Source organism: Labrus mixtus, chromosome 2, assembly GCF_963584025.1.
Source record: "Labrus mixtus chromosome 2, fLabMix1.1, whole genome shotgun sequence".
Lineage (NCBI taxonomy): Eukaryota > Metazoa > Chordata > Actinopteri > Labriformes > Labridae > Labrus > Labrus mixtus.
The window spans coordinates 9,235,702-9,256,030 of record NC_083613.1 but is presented as its reverse complement, the minus strand read 5'-3'; the positions used below and the strand labels follow the sequence as shown (position 1 = coordinate 9,256,030).

Sequence of the window (20,329 nt, the reverse complement as noted above, 5' to 3'; positions counted from 1 at the left end):
GCAGCTTCACCTGAGCAGAGCAGGAGACAACAGAAGGAGACAAGGGACAAACAGCTCAGGGAAACACAGCTACAACAGATGACAGAAATAATAAACATTGTGGTCTTGTTTGCTTTTTGTAGCTCATAGACCTTATTCTCCAGCTGTATTACTTTTGTATTACTTTCACCTGTGCTGTTTATTCCGTGAATTAAAGCACTTTTTGGATACGCTGAATGGCACTCATTAACTTTCAGACTTTCAAACATTGGTGCAAACTAAAAAAACGTATGTAGAGGAGGCCAATGTTCAGACATGGAATACATATTTTTCAATGACATTATTAATCCTTTCACACTGAATTTGTGGGCAAAAACTCGAGTCTACAATGTTCATACACTATGGTTCATCCTCTGTTCACCTGGGCGGGCCTGTAGGGGGCGCTGTCAAGTTTGAGCAGCTCTGTCTCAAACTCTTCTGGCTCCTCATAAAACACGGAGCGCAGCCATAGACTGTAAATGAGCGCAACACATTTTATCGTTCTTAAAACAAGATTAGTGGTAATGTTTCTGACAAAGGGGGTGAGGTTTCATTCTCAAGTTAATCTTACACGACTTTTTATTTTTATTATGAGTTTTATAGTTGTTTACATGCTGTGTAGTTTGTAAAATCCAGGTCGGTGTGTTAGAGTCCGCTCCGTGTTTTCACAGGAGTTCAAACTGTCAGTGTGTCGCTCCGGGAGGAGAGGCGGGTAAACATGTAAACACTGAACCATCCTGATGGAGGCTTCTAGTGTGGTAAACCTGTTAGACTTTATCGTGTTACCCTTCTTATATATCATAGTTAAAACTACAGGGCTGGTCTTTTTCTTAGTGCCTTCCCATAACAGCTGTTTACTTTAACGACGGATAAACGCTAACGTTTATCACACAACCTAAGCTAACCTGTTAGCCTGCTAGCTAGCTACTTTCACAGGTCAACATATAACTCCAACTTCGTCCTTTTAAGTATCAAAAATCAATACAAAACGCCTCCTGATGCAACTCGATGGAGGACTACGACACGTTTGTACAGATTCACCTCTCTCATCTGAGGAAAAGAGAGGAGGAAAAGGAGAAACCTTTACCTTCATCCTCTCTCATCCGCTTCTATGGAAAACCTGTTCTCCCTCCTCTGGTACGAGTTCTCTTTTATTATAAAGCTTTTATTGACTTTCTGTCAAAGACTGCAGTGTGTTATGTTTCTGAGAACACTCTACAACACTCCTACAAAGAAACATGAATCCATCATGAACCAAGTTTCAGTGCCAAGAAGAAACCTTCTTAACCCTCGAGGACACTTAGTGCCCAAACGTGCACATTTAGCTTATTTTCCCTTTTTTGATTCTCAATATATCAGTCAGTTTTAATGCGAATTGTATGAAACTTGGCCAGGAAGTTACTTTTTATTACACATTTTAAAATTTCAAAAATTTATTGCAAGTTGTATAGAATAGTAGATATGGATTTTACTCATCCTCAAACCCTTAGGGACCAAGTTGGTCCCATCTGCTCCCATTATAACCACATATGTTTGATACACTGTTATTCTGACATATTATAATGCTTTTCTCTCAAATATTCCACTTTGCACCTTTTTTTTCGAAAAAATTGCACATTTTGTGTTTTTCCCATTGGAAAAAGTCCAGGATTCGTATGACAAAAAGGGCTTAAAAACATAACAAATGTAAAACAATAATAAAAAACTTTACATCTATGGTGAGCTCTGAAGTAGTTGAAAGGATTTGATGCGGTGAAAGAAAAAAAAAATCATATGTAAGATTTTTATTACATTTTTATTAGAGGGACCCGTTTCGGTCTTAGGGACGAAAGTGTACGTTTTTTTTATTAAGGGGCCTCAGGGGTTAAAGAGGCAGAAACCTCAAGCAGAACCACACTCATGATGAACAGCCACCGCCAAAACTGTGTTGGGCTTGGAAAGAAGGATAAAGACAAACAGATTTTAACAGATTTATAGCTACATGTCAGTCATAATGGAAAATGTAGTATGTGTAGTGTAAGCAGAGGTTGAAGTTGAGCAGTCACTTTAATGTTTATATTAATGATAATAGATGTGAGGCTGATATCAATAGTTGTAGCTCTTAGATTAAATGTAATGACTAAAGAAAGTACTTGGTCTATAGAAATATAAAGAGGTGACTAATACAAAGAAGATACTTATTATTGATGTGTTTAATAACCATCTCATGTCTGCCTTCTGATGCTAACAGCTCTCAGAGGAACAGAGAGAGGAGATGCAGCGGCACAGAGAAGCAGCGCAGAAAGCTGCCGTCCACAGGAAGGTAAAGGATGATCCGAGGATGACTCATGTGCAGACGATCCTCCACAGTGTTCAGGTAAATCCTGACATTTCAGTCATCCTAATATGTTCTTGTAGCTGCACACCTTAATGATTATTATTTAGACTTAAGTCATATTTAAGTCTTCAGAAAGCTCACTCCTATACAAACACACTCTTATTGTTTTGATTAAATAGTCGTTGTATGTTTTGAATGTCCTTCGAGTACAAATTAAACAAGTTATTCAGGCCTTGTTTTTTCCTCACCTGGATTACTGCTCTGTGGTCTGGTCCAGCATTATAATCAGTTATATACAAATATGAAAATGAAAAATGCTGCAATTGTATCTCTCTTTAATTTGGACTACCCCAAATGATATTAGAAAAACAAAACAATCAATACAGTTATACTTAAAGAACATAACCTATGAAGAAATTCCAGTAGTTAATATTAACTCTATGTGATGTGATGGTTACATGGGCTTTTAATGCTATCATTTAACTTTTAGACACTATACATTCACTTGGAGGCTTTGTATTGTCTGTTTTTCTTGTTAATTTGTGACACTTGTTGTTTTACTATAGATTGGCTGTGTGTTGTTTAATGTTGTGTGACGTTTAATGTTAGTGTATTGTATTTAAAAACGTGTAAATTGTATTGTCACAATGTAAACTGCAGACCAAAGGAAGAATAACTTCCATCTTATGCTGAAGCCAATGGGGATCCATATAAACAAATATACTAATAAATGTTCTGTCATGCCCGATCTGGCTTTGGTCAGATGAGAAAACATATTTTCTCCAATGTCTAAGAACTACTGTTTGATTATATGAATTGCAGCTGAGGACGACGCCAACATTGGAGGAGTTGCTTCAAGAGTCGGAGATTTACACAACATCTTCATATTCACATCAAACCAACGATGGATCAGGTTCCCCGAGCAGCCATTTCCAAGGCACAAAGGATGATGTTTCACTCTCATCTCCGCCTAACAGGAAAGAAAACATTGATGTTGCTCTCCCTCCGTTTACATCAACAGCTTATAGTGCCTTTCTTGCCACTAATATGACACCTCGGCAGGAAGGATGCCATATGGATCCATGTTACAGCCAAAACGGATCACAGCCAAGTTCCTTTAATGGTGTTAGCCACCTGTCCTCAGGTTACGTGACCTACGAGAATGTTGAAAATGCCACCGGTGTCACCGTCGGGATTGACTCAGGGAGAGAGAGCAATGGCTTTGTAACCTCGAAGGGAGCTGATAGCATGAATGGCTATTTCCTCCACAACACCTCAAACACAATCGCCAAGATGCCAGATATCATTAGCTACCCTCCCATAGATGGAGAGGAACTTGAGAGGAGTGGACTAGAATCATCGTTTTGTAAAGACTTTGAAGACGTAAAAGACATTTGCGGCACCACACTCCTGGAGGACTCAGTCATATGTGAGAGTTCAGAAGGAGAGAAATCTGAAAGCTGCTTTGAAAACAGCACAGAGGGTGAAGCTAACGTTTCTGTTAGTACCTTACTTGACCTTGACAAAGATCAAACTTTAGACAGAGTGGAGGGCCAAGTCTCGGTATCAGAACACAGTGGCTTTTCAGACAATCCAGAGTCATCTCAGACTTCTTGCCCTCATCTCTGTCCTGCAAAAGAAGAACATCTTAAGGACGACCACACAGAACAAGCCGACATCCACGGAGATGAAGAAGAGTCATCAGAGGAGCCCTATCGCCTGAGCCTCCAGGCTCTACTGAAGAAATCTCAAGAGTATCGGCGGCGCCAGCGAATGCTTAGGAACCAAGCCAAAAACAGTAAAATCAAGGAGAGGACCCAAGAACAGCCAAAAGCAAGGACAGAGGAGCCGAGCCTCTCTGATAAGGAGAACGACGAGTTCCCTCTTAAGGGCAGTGTAACTGCAGAGGGGAAGAAAACTAAAGAGAGCAGAGGCAATATTATTCAGTCAGTGGAAATGTCACCAAAGAAATCCTGGGACAATGACGGGAGGATTGAGAGTGAGGAAAAGACTGTAAGCACAACTTTAACAGGAGATGAAAACATCAAGGAAATGACTGGTGTTGAGGAAGAAACAACTTTAAGAAATAATAAGCTAAACATTTCACCAGAACTCATGACAGAGTTTAAAGAAATCAGTGCCTTCGCCCGGCAACAGCCCATGTCCACAGAAACCTCCCCAGTTCAGGAAGCATTCAGTTTGACTACAAGCCCTTCAGATTTTCATAGAGGAGGAGGCAAATATAAAACTATTCCAGCCCCACATTTCTGCAGGAGTCCTGTTCGCTGCAAAAGCAGTGTCCAAGATAAAAAAGCTGTAGATGAGACAGGTTTACGCAATACTGGTTTGAATAAAAATCTCAGTGTTGAAGAGTTTAACTTTAGACCTCAAAACATTCACACCACAGTCTCTTCCAAAGTGAATGTCATGAACGAAGGTGATTTAGCAGATGTTTCCACCAGGAGTTCACAGCACATAGATCAGCTGGAGTCCAACCTGTCCGGTCTTAAAGTGTTGATCTCAGATCTGGAGTCCACACTGACAGAAAACTTCAGGAATCAGGGCCTTAATGAGAGCAAACAGACGCAGAGTAATGATGAAGACAGCAATGATGCAGAGCAAAACCAAAACGAGCTGCTGAGAAGACAATCATTAAACAATTCCAAGAACTTGCATGAAGATTCAGGATCTGATCCCAGCATCAATTACATGGATGATGGTCCCGTCATAGAGCAGGGAAAAGGAACTGAAGAAGTTAACTTAAGTGAGCTCAGGCTAGTCAAAACTTTAGTTACAGAGCGAGGAAAGGAAAAATGTTCAGCTAATGACAGACTCACAAAGAGTTATCGACATCATGGTGGCTCTAGTAAGCAGCAGCCCACAGCTAAATGCCTCCTCTCTGCAGCTCAGCGCCTTAGGATTCCCGACATATTCAGAAATGTTGCCTCTGAAGCCGCTGCTCCAAGTAATGTCTCAGTGCTGTCAGACACCAGTAACCATCCTGTGGACAGGAGGAACGAGGCAGCTGAAGGGTGTCAAAACTCAACCTGCTCACCATCTCTCAACCAGTCGTACGATGTGGACGCTCCGTCCGGCCTGTGGCTCCTAGAAGGGTCAGGATCTGACTTTGGCACAATAGGCCATCTTTTTGAGGAGAAACACCTGACCCCTGAGAGCGAGGGTGAAGGTCAGAGTGGGATATCCAAGGTCAAACGCAGGCTGCTCATGCATATGACCGAGGACACACAGGACAGGAGCGCAGACGTCTTCAGAGGAGCAGACTCAGTGGTCAGACCAAACTCCAGCACGCCTAGAGGTAAGACCAGCATGATACTAGAACAGAGATATCAAATATGAGCCAAAACATGCAAAGAATATTAAAAAATATTGCTATTGAGTTTGGACTCCAGGGAAAATAAAAAAGAGTTAAGTTTGGAATTGGATAAGCAGCCACAACCTGATTATTACAGCTACAGAGCCCAGCACTCTCCTTTTGCTCCATGACATTAGACATGCGTTAATACATTTAGTGGTGGGACCTCAAGTAACAGATTTAGTCTCGCCAACAGTTTATTCTTAGACATTATGTGACCGGGTATTGTCCTGTTTCTGGCCTATAGCTGCAATGTGTTGGAGCGCAGACCATAAGAGTGTCAACGACAGGCAGGAACAACTGAAACAGGCCCACGCCGCTCAGGTCAGAGCTCTGCAAGACCAGCACAGGAGGCAGCAGGAGGAACTACTGCAGGTGAGACAGTGGGGAGGATTAATGGGTGAATGATTAGCTGTGATAAGAAAACACATCTGAAACCAACAAAAGAAGTGGTGTCAAGATTTGACACCAAGATTTGTGGTGTCAGGTGGCTAATGTTATATTCATGGAGGTTTATATAATACAAGAAAAGTCTTCTTAATCACAAAACAACTGCTAATTTTTTACAAAAAGAAAGTTTTTGGTTATTATCGAGAAAAATCAATTTAATCATCTAGAATAATAAAAAAATAATTATAGCACAACATCTCTTAAATCAAACAGGGGCAGCCTGCGTTCATGGCATCAAAAAACAGAAAGCTTTTAAAAGAAACAGAAATCGTCTCATTAAATGACTGTGTCAGCTAATATACTTTTTATTAATGTTCTTGAGAAATGTGTAACATGATAATAATACATAATACAGCATTTCCCACACACAGACTATAGATGGTATATTTACGTCCGATCAAATATGGAGCTTTTAATGCTGTCTTTGCTACGTCACGCTCCAAGCCCCCCCCCCCCCTTTATTTTTGTCCCTTAATTTAATTGATTTTCAATTGTGTTGTATTGGAGGTATTGTTACATCCCTGATCAATGTGCCCATCATTTTTCACCACTGTCTTTGCTCTAGGTCACTTTACCCGATTAATTATACTAGAAAGTCTCGTTATTCAACACGTAGAAGAGATATATATTTCAACAACTTCAAGTACTCAATAAGACATTTAAGATAAATGTAACACTGCCAAACACCTGGAAATAATCCCCATTATTACACAACTTACCGGTACTCCTTTTTGAGTTACATTTGCCAAAATGAGCATGCTTAACTTTTTCTGAAATGTATTTAGTCTTTATAACACTGAGTTCAAATGTGGAAGCTGCATGGTGAGAAATGACAAGAATGAGTGATTGAGAGTTGTAATACAGTCCCCCGCTGTATTACACAGTGAAAGTTGTTCATGGTCATGGTTGGCGTCTTAACTACCAGAGAGCCCAACAGGATTTATTGACAGGAAGAAAAATATAGAATATTTAAAATACACTTACAGTTTACTATCGACTTTTCAGGCAGATGTGTCTTTTTCTTTAAGAAAGAGAAACAGAAATATAAAAGACCCTGTAATAACACGTCTCTAAAACTACCAGACATTTATTCTTTGTAAACACGCTTCAGACGCAGTCGTACTGATATTTCCTCCATCCCATTGGCCCGCTGCTTGCACTAGATTGCATCACATATTGCTGTACAGATCAAGCACTACGTAACTCGTGTACAACAACCATAATTCACTCTCCAAACATTTGACTCCACCCAAAGTCACCTTTGAGAAGGGAAGAATTTAATGTTCAGTCCCTGTGTTTCCGTCTACTTAAAACGAGAAATACAATTTCACTAAGATGTGATAGAACATTGACCCTATATGTTCTTTTGAAATCAGAAGGAATTCTTTGAATGTCACTGGCACTGGTCCATATGTGCCAACACACACACACACATACACATACAGGTTTTGCCCCTACCTGTTAGAGCGTGCTTGTGGAGACCTGGGTCGTGGACAGACTACAGACATCTGCTCATTACAAGAGACCTTCAGACTCTCCCCAGTAAAAAAAAAAACACACAGGGATTCTACCATAAATGTTTCATTACGTCCCTAAGAGGCGAGCTGGCATGGTCGCCTCTTTTTGTGAGTGTGTGTATGTGTGTGCGCGGGCACATGCAAGACTTCAAGGACGCCTGCTGCTCTCTGGCAACCAGTTCTCGCTCCTCAGCTTGTCTCTGTATTTGTTCTTGGCCGGTGTCCTTGCCCTATTAATCACAGTCTCAGTTTAATTTATGTATCCTTAACAACAATATAATTAACATAAGCTGTTTAATAAGAAAGACTTCCCTCTGCCTCCCCTCTGTCCTTCCAGCACTTGTGATGTTGTGAGTGAGCGAGCTGGCTGGACTCTCTGGTGGAGGGGGAGGAGGGGGAGTGAGGGAATTGACACAGAAAAGGAAAGGATAATTTGTTTAATTCATGAGCGTCTGTGGTTAAGTGCCAGATCGTCCCGCCGAGTGCCACCGCTAATGGTCCCTTCTCCATCTCCCCTTTTTTTTCTCTCCCTCTACTCACATACTTTTCTTTGTTTTCACTCCTTCCTCCTCCGACATCGTTTTTACTCTCTGGCCGTATTAATTTCCTCCATCTCTCCTTTCGCATCACCCCTGTCATCCCTCTCCTCCTCCATCTCCCTCTCCTCCTCCTCCTCCTCCTCCTCCTCGGCTCCCTCTCCTCCTCCTCCTCCTCCTCCTCCCTCTCTCATCTCATCTCATCCCTCTTGCCTCTGTGCCCCATCTCTCCCCTTCTGTCTCTTCCTCTCTACCCTCAATTAATTTCTTCCTCCTGCCTCATTTGCTGTCCTTTCCAATTCAATATTTTCCAACCTTGCCTACTCCCAATGTGCCGGCCGTGCACACACACACACACACACACACACACACACACACACACACACACACTTCTTCTCTCTCCCCTCTCCTGTCTGTCCCTCTCTCTCCCTCTCTCAGGCGTTGGCCGAGCGTTTCCGCCTCCTCCAGAGCGTGTCCTTCCCCTGCTCCATGTCCAGCTCACGTCTTGGGGACACGCTGACCTTTACCAGCATCTCTCAGGTATCATGAGCACATTTTTCACTAATGTCAGGGACGCAAAAAGCTTGCCCTGCTTATCCTTGTGACCAAATATTTTAATTCATCATTAGTTTGCTGACACACTCGAGTGAAACAGATTCTCCCGCCTCGATGTCTTAATCCTCATCTTAAACCTCTATCATCTGTTATTTCCCTCGAATCGTTATTCAATCCAGCAGCTCGGCTTCAGTTACACTAGACTTGTTCAACAACGTTTCCCTTCAATGCAACAGTTTCAGAATCAACAAGTGACTGACGGCAGATCAGCTGCTTATTATTCTGCTTATTATTCTCTCTTATAATGATGAGCTGCGAGTCCACTTGTGTTGATTTGCTAAACAGATGCCAACCAAAAGACCTTGAGAATCTGTGTGGGAAATTAATTGGTTGTCATTGATGAAATTAGCATTCTCCTCTCTCTTCCCCTCTGGTCCTCATTACTCACCCCTCTCATCACTCCTTCTCTCCTCTTCCTCAGCCCTCCAGCACACTCTCAGAGCGCTGCCGCCCCCTACTGTTATCGGCTGTGAAAGGTTTCCTGACTCGCAGGCTTCTCAGGACGGAGAAAGTGGCGCAGCTGGTGCGAACCGTCAGGGTGAGTAGTAGTGTCACGTCTGTCTCTGGCAGCACTTTATTTTATCTTTGTAATTTGAACAAGGGTTGTATGTGACCAGAATTTGAATCTTCAAAATAATTCTAGTCAAAATCAAACAATATCAATACCTGTTTCAATACCAATGAAACTAAAATACAAGTCCCTGGCATACAGTATGAAAAAAATGCTCTATCTATCTAACAATATGTTGCCAAGGTATTTTATGTCGGGGCTGCTTGTGGTTAATAAACATGACCATGTCTGGTGTGTTCATTTTAAAGCTGCAGTTCTTTTCAATACCATCGATCATTAATATAACGGGGATTGTATCGTTTTAAAATACTTGATATTAAAAAGTCTTGTTGTGTAATTTGGACCTTCAGGACACACAGCAGCTCCTGCAGGCCCTCCAGCAGCAGCAAAGCCCCGGCAGAGGAGAGTTCAGTAGCAGACAGGACCTTTTGTTGCAAGAGAGAGCCGCTCTGCAGGTATTTAAGAAAACACGTGTTGTGAACATCTGTTAGCCTCTCTTCTCTCTTCCTCTTCACTGCACACGCAGCAATTATTCCTCCCATTAGCAGTTACCACAACAGATACCTGCGATTACACGCATTCATTCATGCCGTCGTCTGCTTTGTGATTGTTTCCTGCTCCAGCTGCGCGCGGCACGTTACGAGGTCAACGACATATTCTTCAGCCTGTCAACCGGAGAGAGGATGCAGCTGATCAGCTGGGACCGAGAGCTGGCCATGGAGAGAGAGCTCAGACGACAGGTAACCTTCTCAGCAGCTCAGTGCGAGCTGGAGGAGCGTTGGTTGCTTATTGAAAACACTGACACTGTTATAAACATACAGAACTATGTGTGGAAAGTTCCTTAGAGGTATGCTTAACAACCACTGAGTCTTAGCTGTTTGCAAATGGTTTGGCTGTGGATGATTCATTTTTTTAATTATAGCAGATGTGATCCAGGTCTAAATATAGAAATTCAAAATACCGTTTTGCATTCAGTACTGGGAACATTTTTGGGAACAAGTACTTCATGATGAGTCTGGTGGATGATGAGATTGTTGCCTGTACTCTAGTCAATCTCTGTCTTTTAAAGAAGACATTAAAGCAACATTAAAGCAACAATATGTACTTTTTCTACCTTTAAAAAGTCGTTTCAAACATCGATTTCATTGAACATAACTTTCAACAGGGAGAACGGCGTCTCTCCAAAGTCTACAGCACGGCCCGATCTCCTGCTTATTGTACTATGTAACTTTGAAAGCGGGCCGCGGCCATCTCGCAGAAGTGCATATGGCTTCATGGTACTAGTTCAAACACAAGCCTTCAGTTGTAAAAAGAAGCCAGTTAGCTCGTCTCTGTCTCTGATTCATTGGCTGAGGCTAAGAAAAAGAGGACGGTGACGGATGAAGCAGAGTGTACATCCCTGCAGATATTATTATTCATAACAGATTGCGACGTAACATTTAGCTGTATAGTAAAGTGTCATCATTGTCTCGTGTTCAGCAGCTTGCAGAAAGTCCTCTAACCCAAGTTCTGTCTCAGGTTTGCATACAGATAAATAAATAAATCCATCTTCCACAAAAAAGATGTTTTTTTCCTCGTCAACCTTCAAGTTAGATTTATAAATTTAGCACTTTTACAATCCCACCTAAACTAGCATGTAATAAAATACCCTCTCCAATGCAGCCATTTGGCCACAGCCTGTAGTCATGGAAACAGTTAGTCGTAACAGCAATATGTGTGTCTTACGACTTACGTTGCACTCAGACACCTTTGTTGGCCGCCAAAGTTTACCAAATAACATTTAATGACTGAAAATGTGATTCTTTATTGTTTAACTCTAAAGTTCCTTTCTATGGGAACCTGGTTTCCACAGTGCTTCACCTTGTGGGGAGTGAATCTCTTCAGTTGAGTTTCTGCTTTTGTTTGTTTATGATTATTTAGAGCGGGAACACGGGCCATCCCAGAGGAAAGAGTTCACTGTCAGCGGCGACACAAAAATCACTGGAGAGGAAGAAAGAGATGATGTGAGTTTATTCAGTGGATACAAGTACAGTAATATAAAAGGATGAAGGAACCTCAACTCTGATCAAAATATGCTCTTTTAAAATGCTAAATAGACTTGAGCTTGTATAGCGCTTTTCTAGTCTTCCAACTACTCAAAGTGCTTTTTACACCACATGTCACACCTACACATTCACACACTGATGGTAGAGGCTGCTATGTGAGGTGACCATCAGTATTGACTAATCCCTTAATACACATTCACACACCGCTGATGCAGCAGCGGGAGCAATTGGTTGGGGTTTAAGTGTCATTCCCTAGGGCACATATATATGCTCCAGATCCCAAACTCACTAAAGAGCATGAATCCACTGATTGAAAAGTCAGCCTAATATGAAGTCAAATACACGATTGCACACTTTCAGACAAACAACAAATGTGAAGGTTTTTTTAATGACTTCTAAATCTTGCTTTGTAGGCTGAGGTAATATTTTTAAAAGCAACATTTTTGTCTGTGTTTAAATGAAGCTCCTAATTTCTACCTCCAGGATGCAAAAAAAGGCAGCAGCAAAGAACAGGAGAGCTCTGACGAGGACTGGACACACCGCAGAATCCTCTGCCGAGCAGCCGCTGGAAAAAAAGCGAGGACAATTCAAAGCAAATCCTCAGAGGGTCCCCAAGAGCACTTACTCCTCCAGACCCCGATGACACTCCCCTAATTGGCCCCAGTGAGCACCTTTAATAAGGCCTCCTGCGATTACATGAATATTGTATTACTAGTCATTTGAGAGTTACCAAATCCAAATTTGACTCCAAGAGAGGCCTGTTACTGGTGAGCTGGGATCTTTTTTAGCACTCTACAACCAGAATATAATACAGTTTCAGTGGAGCCTCTTTTTCAGACATTACAAAGAAGTTTCACAAAGAGAGGATGCTTAAAGCAGGGATAACAAAAAAAAAACACCACAGCCACTGTTAACACAAAATACTTACTAGGTCTGCTTCACCATCTTCTGTGTAGTAATGCTGCAGATGTAAGAGGAGAAAATGTTGAGTTTGGCATCAAATCAAAGCTCTGTGATGTGCCTAAAAGATGTTGTATGACTCACAGACTACATTTTGAGATTTCACAGCAGGAAGGCACAGTTATGAAGAATAAAACTAATAAGGGCTTTATTTCAGTTTGATCTGGTCAGTGGGAGACAACCCAGGGGTCAGACGATTTATCCAACAAGATGAATCACAGTAAAGAAGCACAATTATTTAAAGTTTATACAGAACACACTTACCTCCTTTCTCCAAAAACAACTCAAAACAATCAATATGTAGAATGAGATAACTCAAGGGCTCAGACATGCAGCATGTGACTATGATACATGAATAGACATTGCTTTGTTATACATGTTTACAGGTTGCAACGTGTAGTTACATGCAATGAGCCCCATGTACAATACCAGGAAACTTAAAGGTTAAGTGCAGCCATGGTTTGACCTGAAGATCATACCTGTGCTTTCACTGCTGCTGCTTTCATATATCAAAATGTCCACTCTGAAATAATCAGATAAGTTAGAAATATTTTTGAAGAATAGCAGAAATGTTAATATCCAGATGCCGGTGTTGTTGTTACTTGAGTGTGTTACTCCCAAGTTATTGTTTAGAGCATTTAAAACACATGTAGAGCTTTACAATTTTGTACTTTGACTTTGGACCTTTTTTTTTTTTTTTTTTTACATTTTATTTATTTGTATGTGGTTTCCAATAAAGGTTTTTAAAAAACAAAGTTGCTCTCAAGTTTGGTTTGTGACAGTGGAGACTAAAACATTTTAAGACTCCCAGCTGCAGGGGGCGCTGTACGCGGTTTAAACTCAACTTTACTCGGTAAACGTCCGGGTGATTCTGGTCACTGGGCTTTAAGCAGTGTTTTGAATAGAGAGCTGCTTCTCAGCTGAGTTCAAGCAGCATGGCAGAGGAGGCAGACACCGGTGTATCTTTACGGGCGGAAAGAAAAGCTTTGGAAAAAGCCAAAATACTCCAACGAGAGAGCGAGAGGAGAACTTTCAGACTGGTAAGACGAGCCAGCAGCACATTTACAGCCGCTAGCTAGATAAGTCAAGCTAGCCGGCTAGTAGCGGGTGTTAATTGTGTCCTGGGTGTATTATCCGGTGAGTGTGACCCGGTTTCTCTGTTCTCCTGTGAACTGAAGGTAGGGCGGGTCCTGAAGAAACCGGAGGCTGAGCGGTCTGAGGAGGAGGCCGCTGTGTTACTGCTGCACAGAGAGACTGTGGAGGAGCTCTGCAGGAGACAAGTCCGCAGCACTGTGCTCAAGAGGAAGCAGGAGGAGGTGAGGGCCAGGGAGTGTTTGCTATCAAGATACCTAACTGAATGGGTGTCTATGATCACCTGGTGAAGAATCAAGAAGGTTGCTTCAGGTTCAGGTTACTTCAATGGTTTCTGACTCCAGGTGTGCCAGTCATAGGCTGTGGATGAAACAAACTTCACAAAGAAAAGGTACTAGAGATTTAAGTCTGAAAATAATTGTGTGTATTTGAAATAAACACAAGGGACTTTTGCCATAATGAAAGGACAAGCCCTCATCCCAGCTCTGCGTAACATGTTTACTTTCAGCAGGACGTTTTCTCTCAGCTCAGCAAACTTTTTTTTTTAAATTTTAAATTTACAAAAATAGCACTGTTTCTTTCTACAGATATGACATGTTTGAAAGACTAAAGGCATGTGTTCATAGTCTCCAGAGAAGGAATCCTGCTGTTTGAATGTTCTTGCTCTGTCGCGACCATCAGTTTAAGAAATATCAAATATAAACCAGTCGATTATTAGAAAAAAAGAGGTGCTACTTGGATCTGAAAATGCTTTGTTTTTCTCTGTTATTGTGTCTATTGACTTTGAGCAACAATGACATAAATCTGTTGTGGCTGTTGCTTAATACAAAACAAATGTGTGCTTTCCATTTTAACCCCCCCCCCCCCCCCCCCCCCCCCCCCCCCCCCCCCGTGACCTATCCGCAGGTGTTTGATGATGCCGATCAGCTGAGAAATAAAGTCAGACAGCTCGCTGATGCAGTCAAACAAGCTAAACACCTGGTGGTTTACACTGGAGCCGGTATCAGTACGGTACGCCAAACTCTGCTGCATCTTTAGCTCCCTTTTCTCTTCAAACTTCCTTAAACAGGACTGATGGTGTATTTCCTTTCAGGCAGCTTCCATCCCAGACTACAGGGGTCCTAACGGGGTGTGGACACAGCTGCAGAAGGGCCGGACAGTCAGGTGTGATATGACATCTTTCGTCTCTAATAATCACACTAATCTTTTGAAGGGTATTTACTCGGGAACTTACCGTCTTGTTTCACTTTCTAAACAGCTCGTCTGACCTGAGTAAAGCTGAGCCGACCGTCACACACATGTGCATAAAGATGCTTCATAAGGAAACACTGGTATGTCAGACCTAGATTATTAATTGTTCATTGTTCTTATTGTGCCTATCATTGTATTTTCATAGAGTGTGTCTCTGTGTGTTTGTCCTTTAAGGTGAAGCATGTTGTTTCTCAAAACTGCGATGGACTCCACTTGCGTAGCGGACTGTCCAGACAAGCTCTGTCTGAGCTTCATGGAAACATGTTTATCGAGGTGAGAAACACACAGCTCCAGCTTCTCGCTCACATGCACACACTGCTCTTGTCCTCAGCTTTTCTCCTCCAGTCACTCTCAAACCAAAGAATTACAACCCAGCAGGCAGCTTTGGCTCAGTGGTAGAGTCGGTTGTCTTTCAACCAGAAGGTTGGGGGGTTCAATCCCCAGTTCCAACACATGTCCTATGTGTCCTTTGGCAAGTCACTTAACCACAAGTTGCTCCAGCTGCTTGTTGGCGGTTGGATGTGTATGAATGAGATTAGTTACTACTAAAGGACACCTAACATAGAAGCCTCTGACATCAGTGTGTAAAAGCTCTTTGAGTAGTCAGAAGAATAGAAACGCATTGTACAAGCTCAAGTCTGTTTTCCATTTAACCTCCTGACTCTAGAGATTCTGCGCATTTCTTTCAAAATATTTTTGATCAGAAATTGACAGATTAATAAAGTTACCCTGAGAATGTGTCTGTTTATCTTCTCCTCAGGTGTGTACATCCTGTTCTCCAGTCAGAGAGTGTGTGCGTTTGTTCGACGTGACAGAGCGGACATCGCTGCACAGACACGGTACAGGTCGCAGGTGCAGCCACTGTGGAAGCGAACTCAGGGACACCATAGTCCACTTCGGAGAACGTGGGACACTGGAGCAACCTCTCAACTGGAAGGGAGCTGCAGAGGCTGCCAACATGGCCGACGTTATTCTCTGCTTAGGCTCCAGTCTAAAGGTAGAGTTTATATCCACCTGTGCTTGTAAATATAATGCAGTTTATTAAAATTAGACATCATAGATTATAACGTTCATTAATCTTGAAATTACATTATTAACCTCTTTTTGAATACGAGTATTTTTTAACAAAGCTCTTTGCGTGTACTGCTAGGAGATGTTAAGTCACACATGATGGTTGAAAAAAAGACCGTGGCTCTGTTGTCATGACAAATGTACAACAAAATTGGCTGTGCATCCATTTTACAACCAAGTGCATTTAACTGAACACACATCCGCAGCATAATAGAAGTGATTGATATTATTACACAGCTGGGTTATATACTTGAGTGTGATTGGCCAATTGCGCATAGCAAAGGTCTTCCATAACCTGAAAGCACGCCGTTTGGAAGGAGAAGAAACCGTTACTATGAAGAGCAGGCGGTTGCTAGGGAAGCGGCTCTAATCACAGACTCTGGAGGACTCAGCTGGGTCTAGCTTTTTCATAAAGGTGTAAAGGGATTCTGCATATTTAATGGAGTTTGGTAGTTTGTTCACCACCATGGAGCGACAGATAAGAAGTTTAGTTAGAGACTTTGGTTCCTGTTGTGAAGGTTGGATCAGACGCCTTTCATTGGCAGAGTGTAGCGTGAGCGAGTTTAGACCTGGATTATAGAGTTTGGGTAAGGAGGAGTGTTTCTGTTGCTGTTCTGTAAGTGAGCAGCAGAGTTTTAAATTTGATGCTAGCAGTAACTGGGTGCTTTTTTTGGTAGTTTGACAATCAGTCAAGTTAGCGTAGGGTAAGTTGAACGCTTCTGTGTTTTGGATCACCTGCAGGGGTTTGATAGTGCATGCAGGAAGTCCTTCCAGTAGGGAGTTGCAGTAGTCAATGCATATCATGTAAACAAGGTTACAAGGTATGCTAATGATTTTTTTTTAAATTCTAGGTGCTGAAGAAATATGCCTGTCTGTGGAGCATGAACAGACCAGCAAACAGAAGGCCAAAACTCTACATTGTCAACCTCCAGGTACATTTAAGTGGAATTCTTCCTGAAAGAGGTTAGTTCAGCAGTGGTGAATCAAAGCAAGTTATATGACTCTGCTTTTTTCCCATAGTGGACTCCAAAAGATGATCTGGCTGTACTGAAAATAAATGGCAAATGCGATGATGTCATGAGGCTGCTAATGGAGGAGCTGAGCATACAGATTCCTGTGTATGACCGGTAAGGACCACAGGATGTAATTACATCTAATTTTCTATGAGAACTGTATTTCTGTAAAATAATCTTTTCTATTGACTTTTGTCAGAGCTAAGGTTTTCCATTTAAGTGATAGAAGTGAAAATTATTAAGTGACTCACATTGATTTCACATGCATTATTCAAGTTAGGTCAAGATTTGTATTTATGAGTATCCCCAAAGATTCTCTCTCCCGCGCACAGAAAATAGGAAAGTAAATCCAGTTTTTTTTTTACTCTAAGTTACCTTTTTCTGTCCTACCAGACTGGAGGACCCAATCTTCAGTCTAGCCACTCCTTTGCTGCCAGAAGAGGATGACAGCCGCACTCGTGAGGTCATAGCGCCCCCTAATGGGCAGGAGGAGAGCTTACCTGACTGCAGGAAGCAGGCAGAGGAAGCCACAGCTGTACAGGGCGGCTGGTTTGGACGAGGCTATCGCAAAGGAAGGAAGAAGAAAAAAGCTGCATAGGCTTAAAGACACATTGGATGACGTATGCAAAGAGATCAATCCCAACAGTGGATTACTATTTCAGTCCTATAATGAGGATGAATTTGACTCCAGGGTGCTGATATGCCTCTGGTTCATTTAGCCAAATGGAGTGTGTGTGTGTGTGTGTGTGTGTGTGTGTGTGTGTGTGTGTGTGTGTGTGTGTGTGTGTGTGTGTGTGTGTGTGTGTGTGTGTGTGTGTGTGTGTGTGTGTGTGTGTGTGTGTGTGTGTGTGTGTGTGTGTGTGTGTGTGTGTGTGTGTGTGTGTGTGTGTGTGTGTGTGTGTGTGTGTGTGTGTGTGTGTGTGTGTGTGTGTGTGTGTGTGTGTGTGTGTGTGTGTGTGTGTGTGTGTGTGTGTGTGTGTGTGTGTGTGTGTGTGTGTGTGTGTGTGTGTGTGTGTGTGTGTGTGTGTGTGTGTGTGTGTGTGTGTGTGTGTGTGTGTGTGTGTGTGTGTGTGTGTGTGTGTGTGTGTGTGTGTGTGTGTGTGTGCAAAGGAAATAACTTTGAGTATTTGTAAATGTAATTTTGCAACATCAACATATAATCGTATACAACCTGCAGATTGAAGTATTAGCAAGGTCTGAAAGTGGCTTTGGTTTTTACACCTTAAAGGAAACATAGCTGGATGTGTTGAAGGTGGGTTGTGTGATTACAATTTTTTTTTTCTTGTCAAAGTCAACAAATACCTCCTGACAGTCTGCTGGCTGTTCACTCTTGAGTGTTTGATAAAAACAACAACGACAGTGTTTGTTCAAAGTCCTGACTTCTACATTTGAAAAGTGGTGCTCAGAGCAAAAACACAAGACGAGTGTTATCACAAGTTGTGACATGGTGCATTACAATAACTTATTAGATGTGCAACGTGCTGCTGGATTTAACATTATGTAGGTGTTTGAATTACTGATGTCTAAGGATACTGTATATAAGCTCATTCAAGGTGGCATCGTGTTTGATTATGACTAGAAAACATGAGAAGATCAGCGTGATACTAATGGCCAAATTTCTGTTTCCTGAACTTCACAGCTCTAACTGATGAGAGATTTAAGAGGATTTGACTGTTTAAACAGTTTCTACATGTTTTTGTAGTAATTTTTTTTTTTTTTCAGAAAATGTTGTTGAATGTAGTTTATTTACATTGATATATGTTTTGAATGAATTTGTTGACTTCAGTTATATATATTTTGAACAACAGTCTCCTTCCATCCGCTGTCACCTCTCCTCAGGTTTTCAGGCTCTAAAGTACAGCGAGTACTGTAGCTTTGTTTACTGCAGTTGTTGATTTCTCCTATGTTTACATTTAATCTTAATGCAGAGACTCTGCTGTTGTCAACTTTTTTTTTTATCCACAACAGTGTAAGAAAGAAGGATTTTTGAACAGTCCTCTGTTTGTCATATTAAAGTTACTGTTTACTTAAGTGATTGCAAAATGTGTCTCTCTTGATATAGCTCAGGGAGATCCAATGTGAATAAAAACCTCATGTTCCATCAGAATAGGCACCAGTGTTCAGTATTCCTAATATCCAAACCAGAGGTCAAACTGGATGTGGAGACGCCTTCGTTTTATTGTATTTCACACACGAAAAATGTTATATTTGTGAGGCAATAAAGTTTCTGATTCTAATATGTTGTATCAATTTTATTGTTCTGGTCAGTTGTTTTAAATATAAGTATTTTTATATTGTACACTTTATTTATAGACTTCAAATTACTCTTGTGTAACCTCTTACAGCACGGTAATACTTGTTAGTTTTATAAGAGGTAATTGTGCTTGTTTGGCTTATTACAAATAGAACCCAATTTGCAATCTAAACGATGTGACTATGAATTGACATCTGTCAAGTGTTATCTGGTGTTTAAAAGCACAGCACACAGTTCACTTCCAAACTGTGACTGTAGTCTGAGAAGTAAACTCTGACAAATATTTAACTTTCCTGCTGTATTATGAGTTAAATAAATATAAAAATCTTTTGATAAAAGACACCTTACCTTCTGTGTTTATCTGTGTCGATTTAAGCATCCCCCTGGACAAACCGATAGGTCTTATCTCTTCACTGATCTTGTCCTGAGTACCTGAACAGGTAAGGTTTTCACACCACATACATCTTTCTACTCTCTGTAACAATCGACTGCATTGTTAATCACAAATATTTGCTGTTAAAAAGGCTGTTTCTTAAGTGTGCTGGGAATCATCTCGTCCGACAAATACCCTGTGTTGACAGTTACAGGCATTAAGGTAACTAAAAAATAGTCTAGCTTGTCACAGATGGTCTTGTTTGCTTTTAAAGGACATTATGAAGTGTCACTATAAAGATCAATCTGTTTTATAATCAGTTAAAACTTCTCACAGGGGCTTTATGATCTCATTAATGTGTGTTTAATGTGTGTTTTTAATAACAATAACTCTTTCCACAAGTGGAAGTGGATACCGTGTAATATTCTATTATTGTATTTTTTTATTTAAGTGATGTAAATATGTTCTATTTTTATTTTTATTTGTAATAATTATATTCCTGTTTCCTGTTTTCTTGAGCTGCTGTAACACAAACATTTCCCCCATGTTGATCAATAAAGTTTATCTTTATCTTTAAACAGAACAGAAATCATGTAGTGAAACATTTGCCAGAGATTATTTTTTAATTAAAAAGTATTTTATCCAAATAATCTAAAGTAGTCGTGCAGTTTAACTGACAATCTCCAGGTTGTATTACAATCTGAACCTAATATTCAACAACATAAAATGTGTTTTATGCCAGCTTGTAAAATCTTAATCTGTAAAGTAACTAAAAGTCAAAGGTTGTCTAATTAATCATGATGAGTTAAAGAAACACTTTTGTTCCCTTTTAAATGTAGTGAAAGAAACGAACAGAAAAGAAAATAGATTTGC

General features: G+C 41.1%; 3 protein-coding genes across 4 annotated transcripts in view; all 3 read left to right on the top strand.

Moving 5' to 3' along the window:
- The window catches only part of aspscr1 (ASPSCR1 tether for SLC2A4, UBX domain containing), a 103,924-nt gene that overhangs the window by 70,547 nt on the left and 13,048 nt on the right, over positions 1–20,329 (top strand). The window lies entirely within an intron of this gene.
- On the top strand, positions 694–13,157 carry si:ch73-100l22.3 (uncharacterized). 2 transcript variants are annotated; one of them, XM_061050235.1, is made up of 10 exons: positions 697–1,155; positions 2,249–2,374; positions 3,158–5,651; positions 5,956–6,083; positions 8,650–8,751; positions 9,248–9,364; positions 9,748–9,852; positions 10,021–10,137; positions 11,318–11,400; positions 11,926–13,157. In XM_061050235.1, exons 1-10 carry the CDS (start codon positions 1,027–1,029, stop codon positions 12,083–12,085), a joined length of 3,561 nt encoding a protein of 1,186 aa, XP_060906218.1. In that variant the 5' UTR covers positions 697–1,026; the 3' UTR covers positions 12,086–13,157. The 2 variants fall into 2 exon arrangements, with proteins under 2 accessions (XP_060906226.1, XP_060906218.1); XM_061050243.1 differs by lacking the exons at positions 9,248–9,364; positions 9,748–9,852; positions 10,021–10,137; positions 11,318–11,400; positions 11,926–13,157 and having other exon boundaries at positions 694–1,155; positions 8,013–8,702.
- Positions 13,253–17,644, top strand: sirt7 (sirtuin 7). The gene is made up of 10 exons (XM_061050255.1): positions 13,253–13,442; positions 13,581–13,718; positions 14,401–14,505; positions 14,588–14,658; positions 14,753–14,825; positions 14,920–15,018; positions 15,506–15,742; positions 16,668–16,748; positions 16,837–16,943; positions 17,223–17,644. Exons 1-10 carry the CDS (start codon positions 13,338–13,340, stop codon positions 17,425–17,427), a joined length of 1,221 nt encoding a protein of 406 aa, XP_060906238.1. The 5' UTR covers positions 13,253–13,337; the 3' UTR covers positions 17,428–17,644.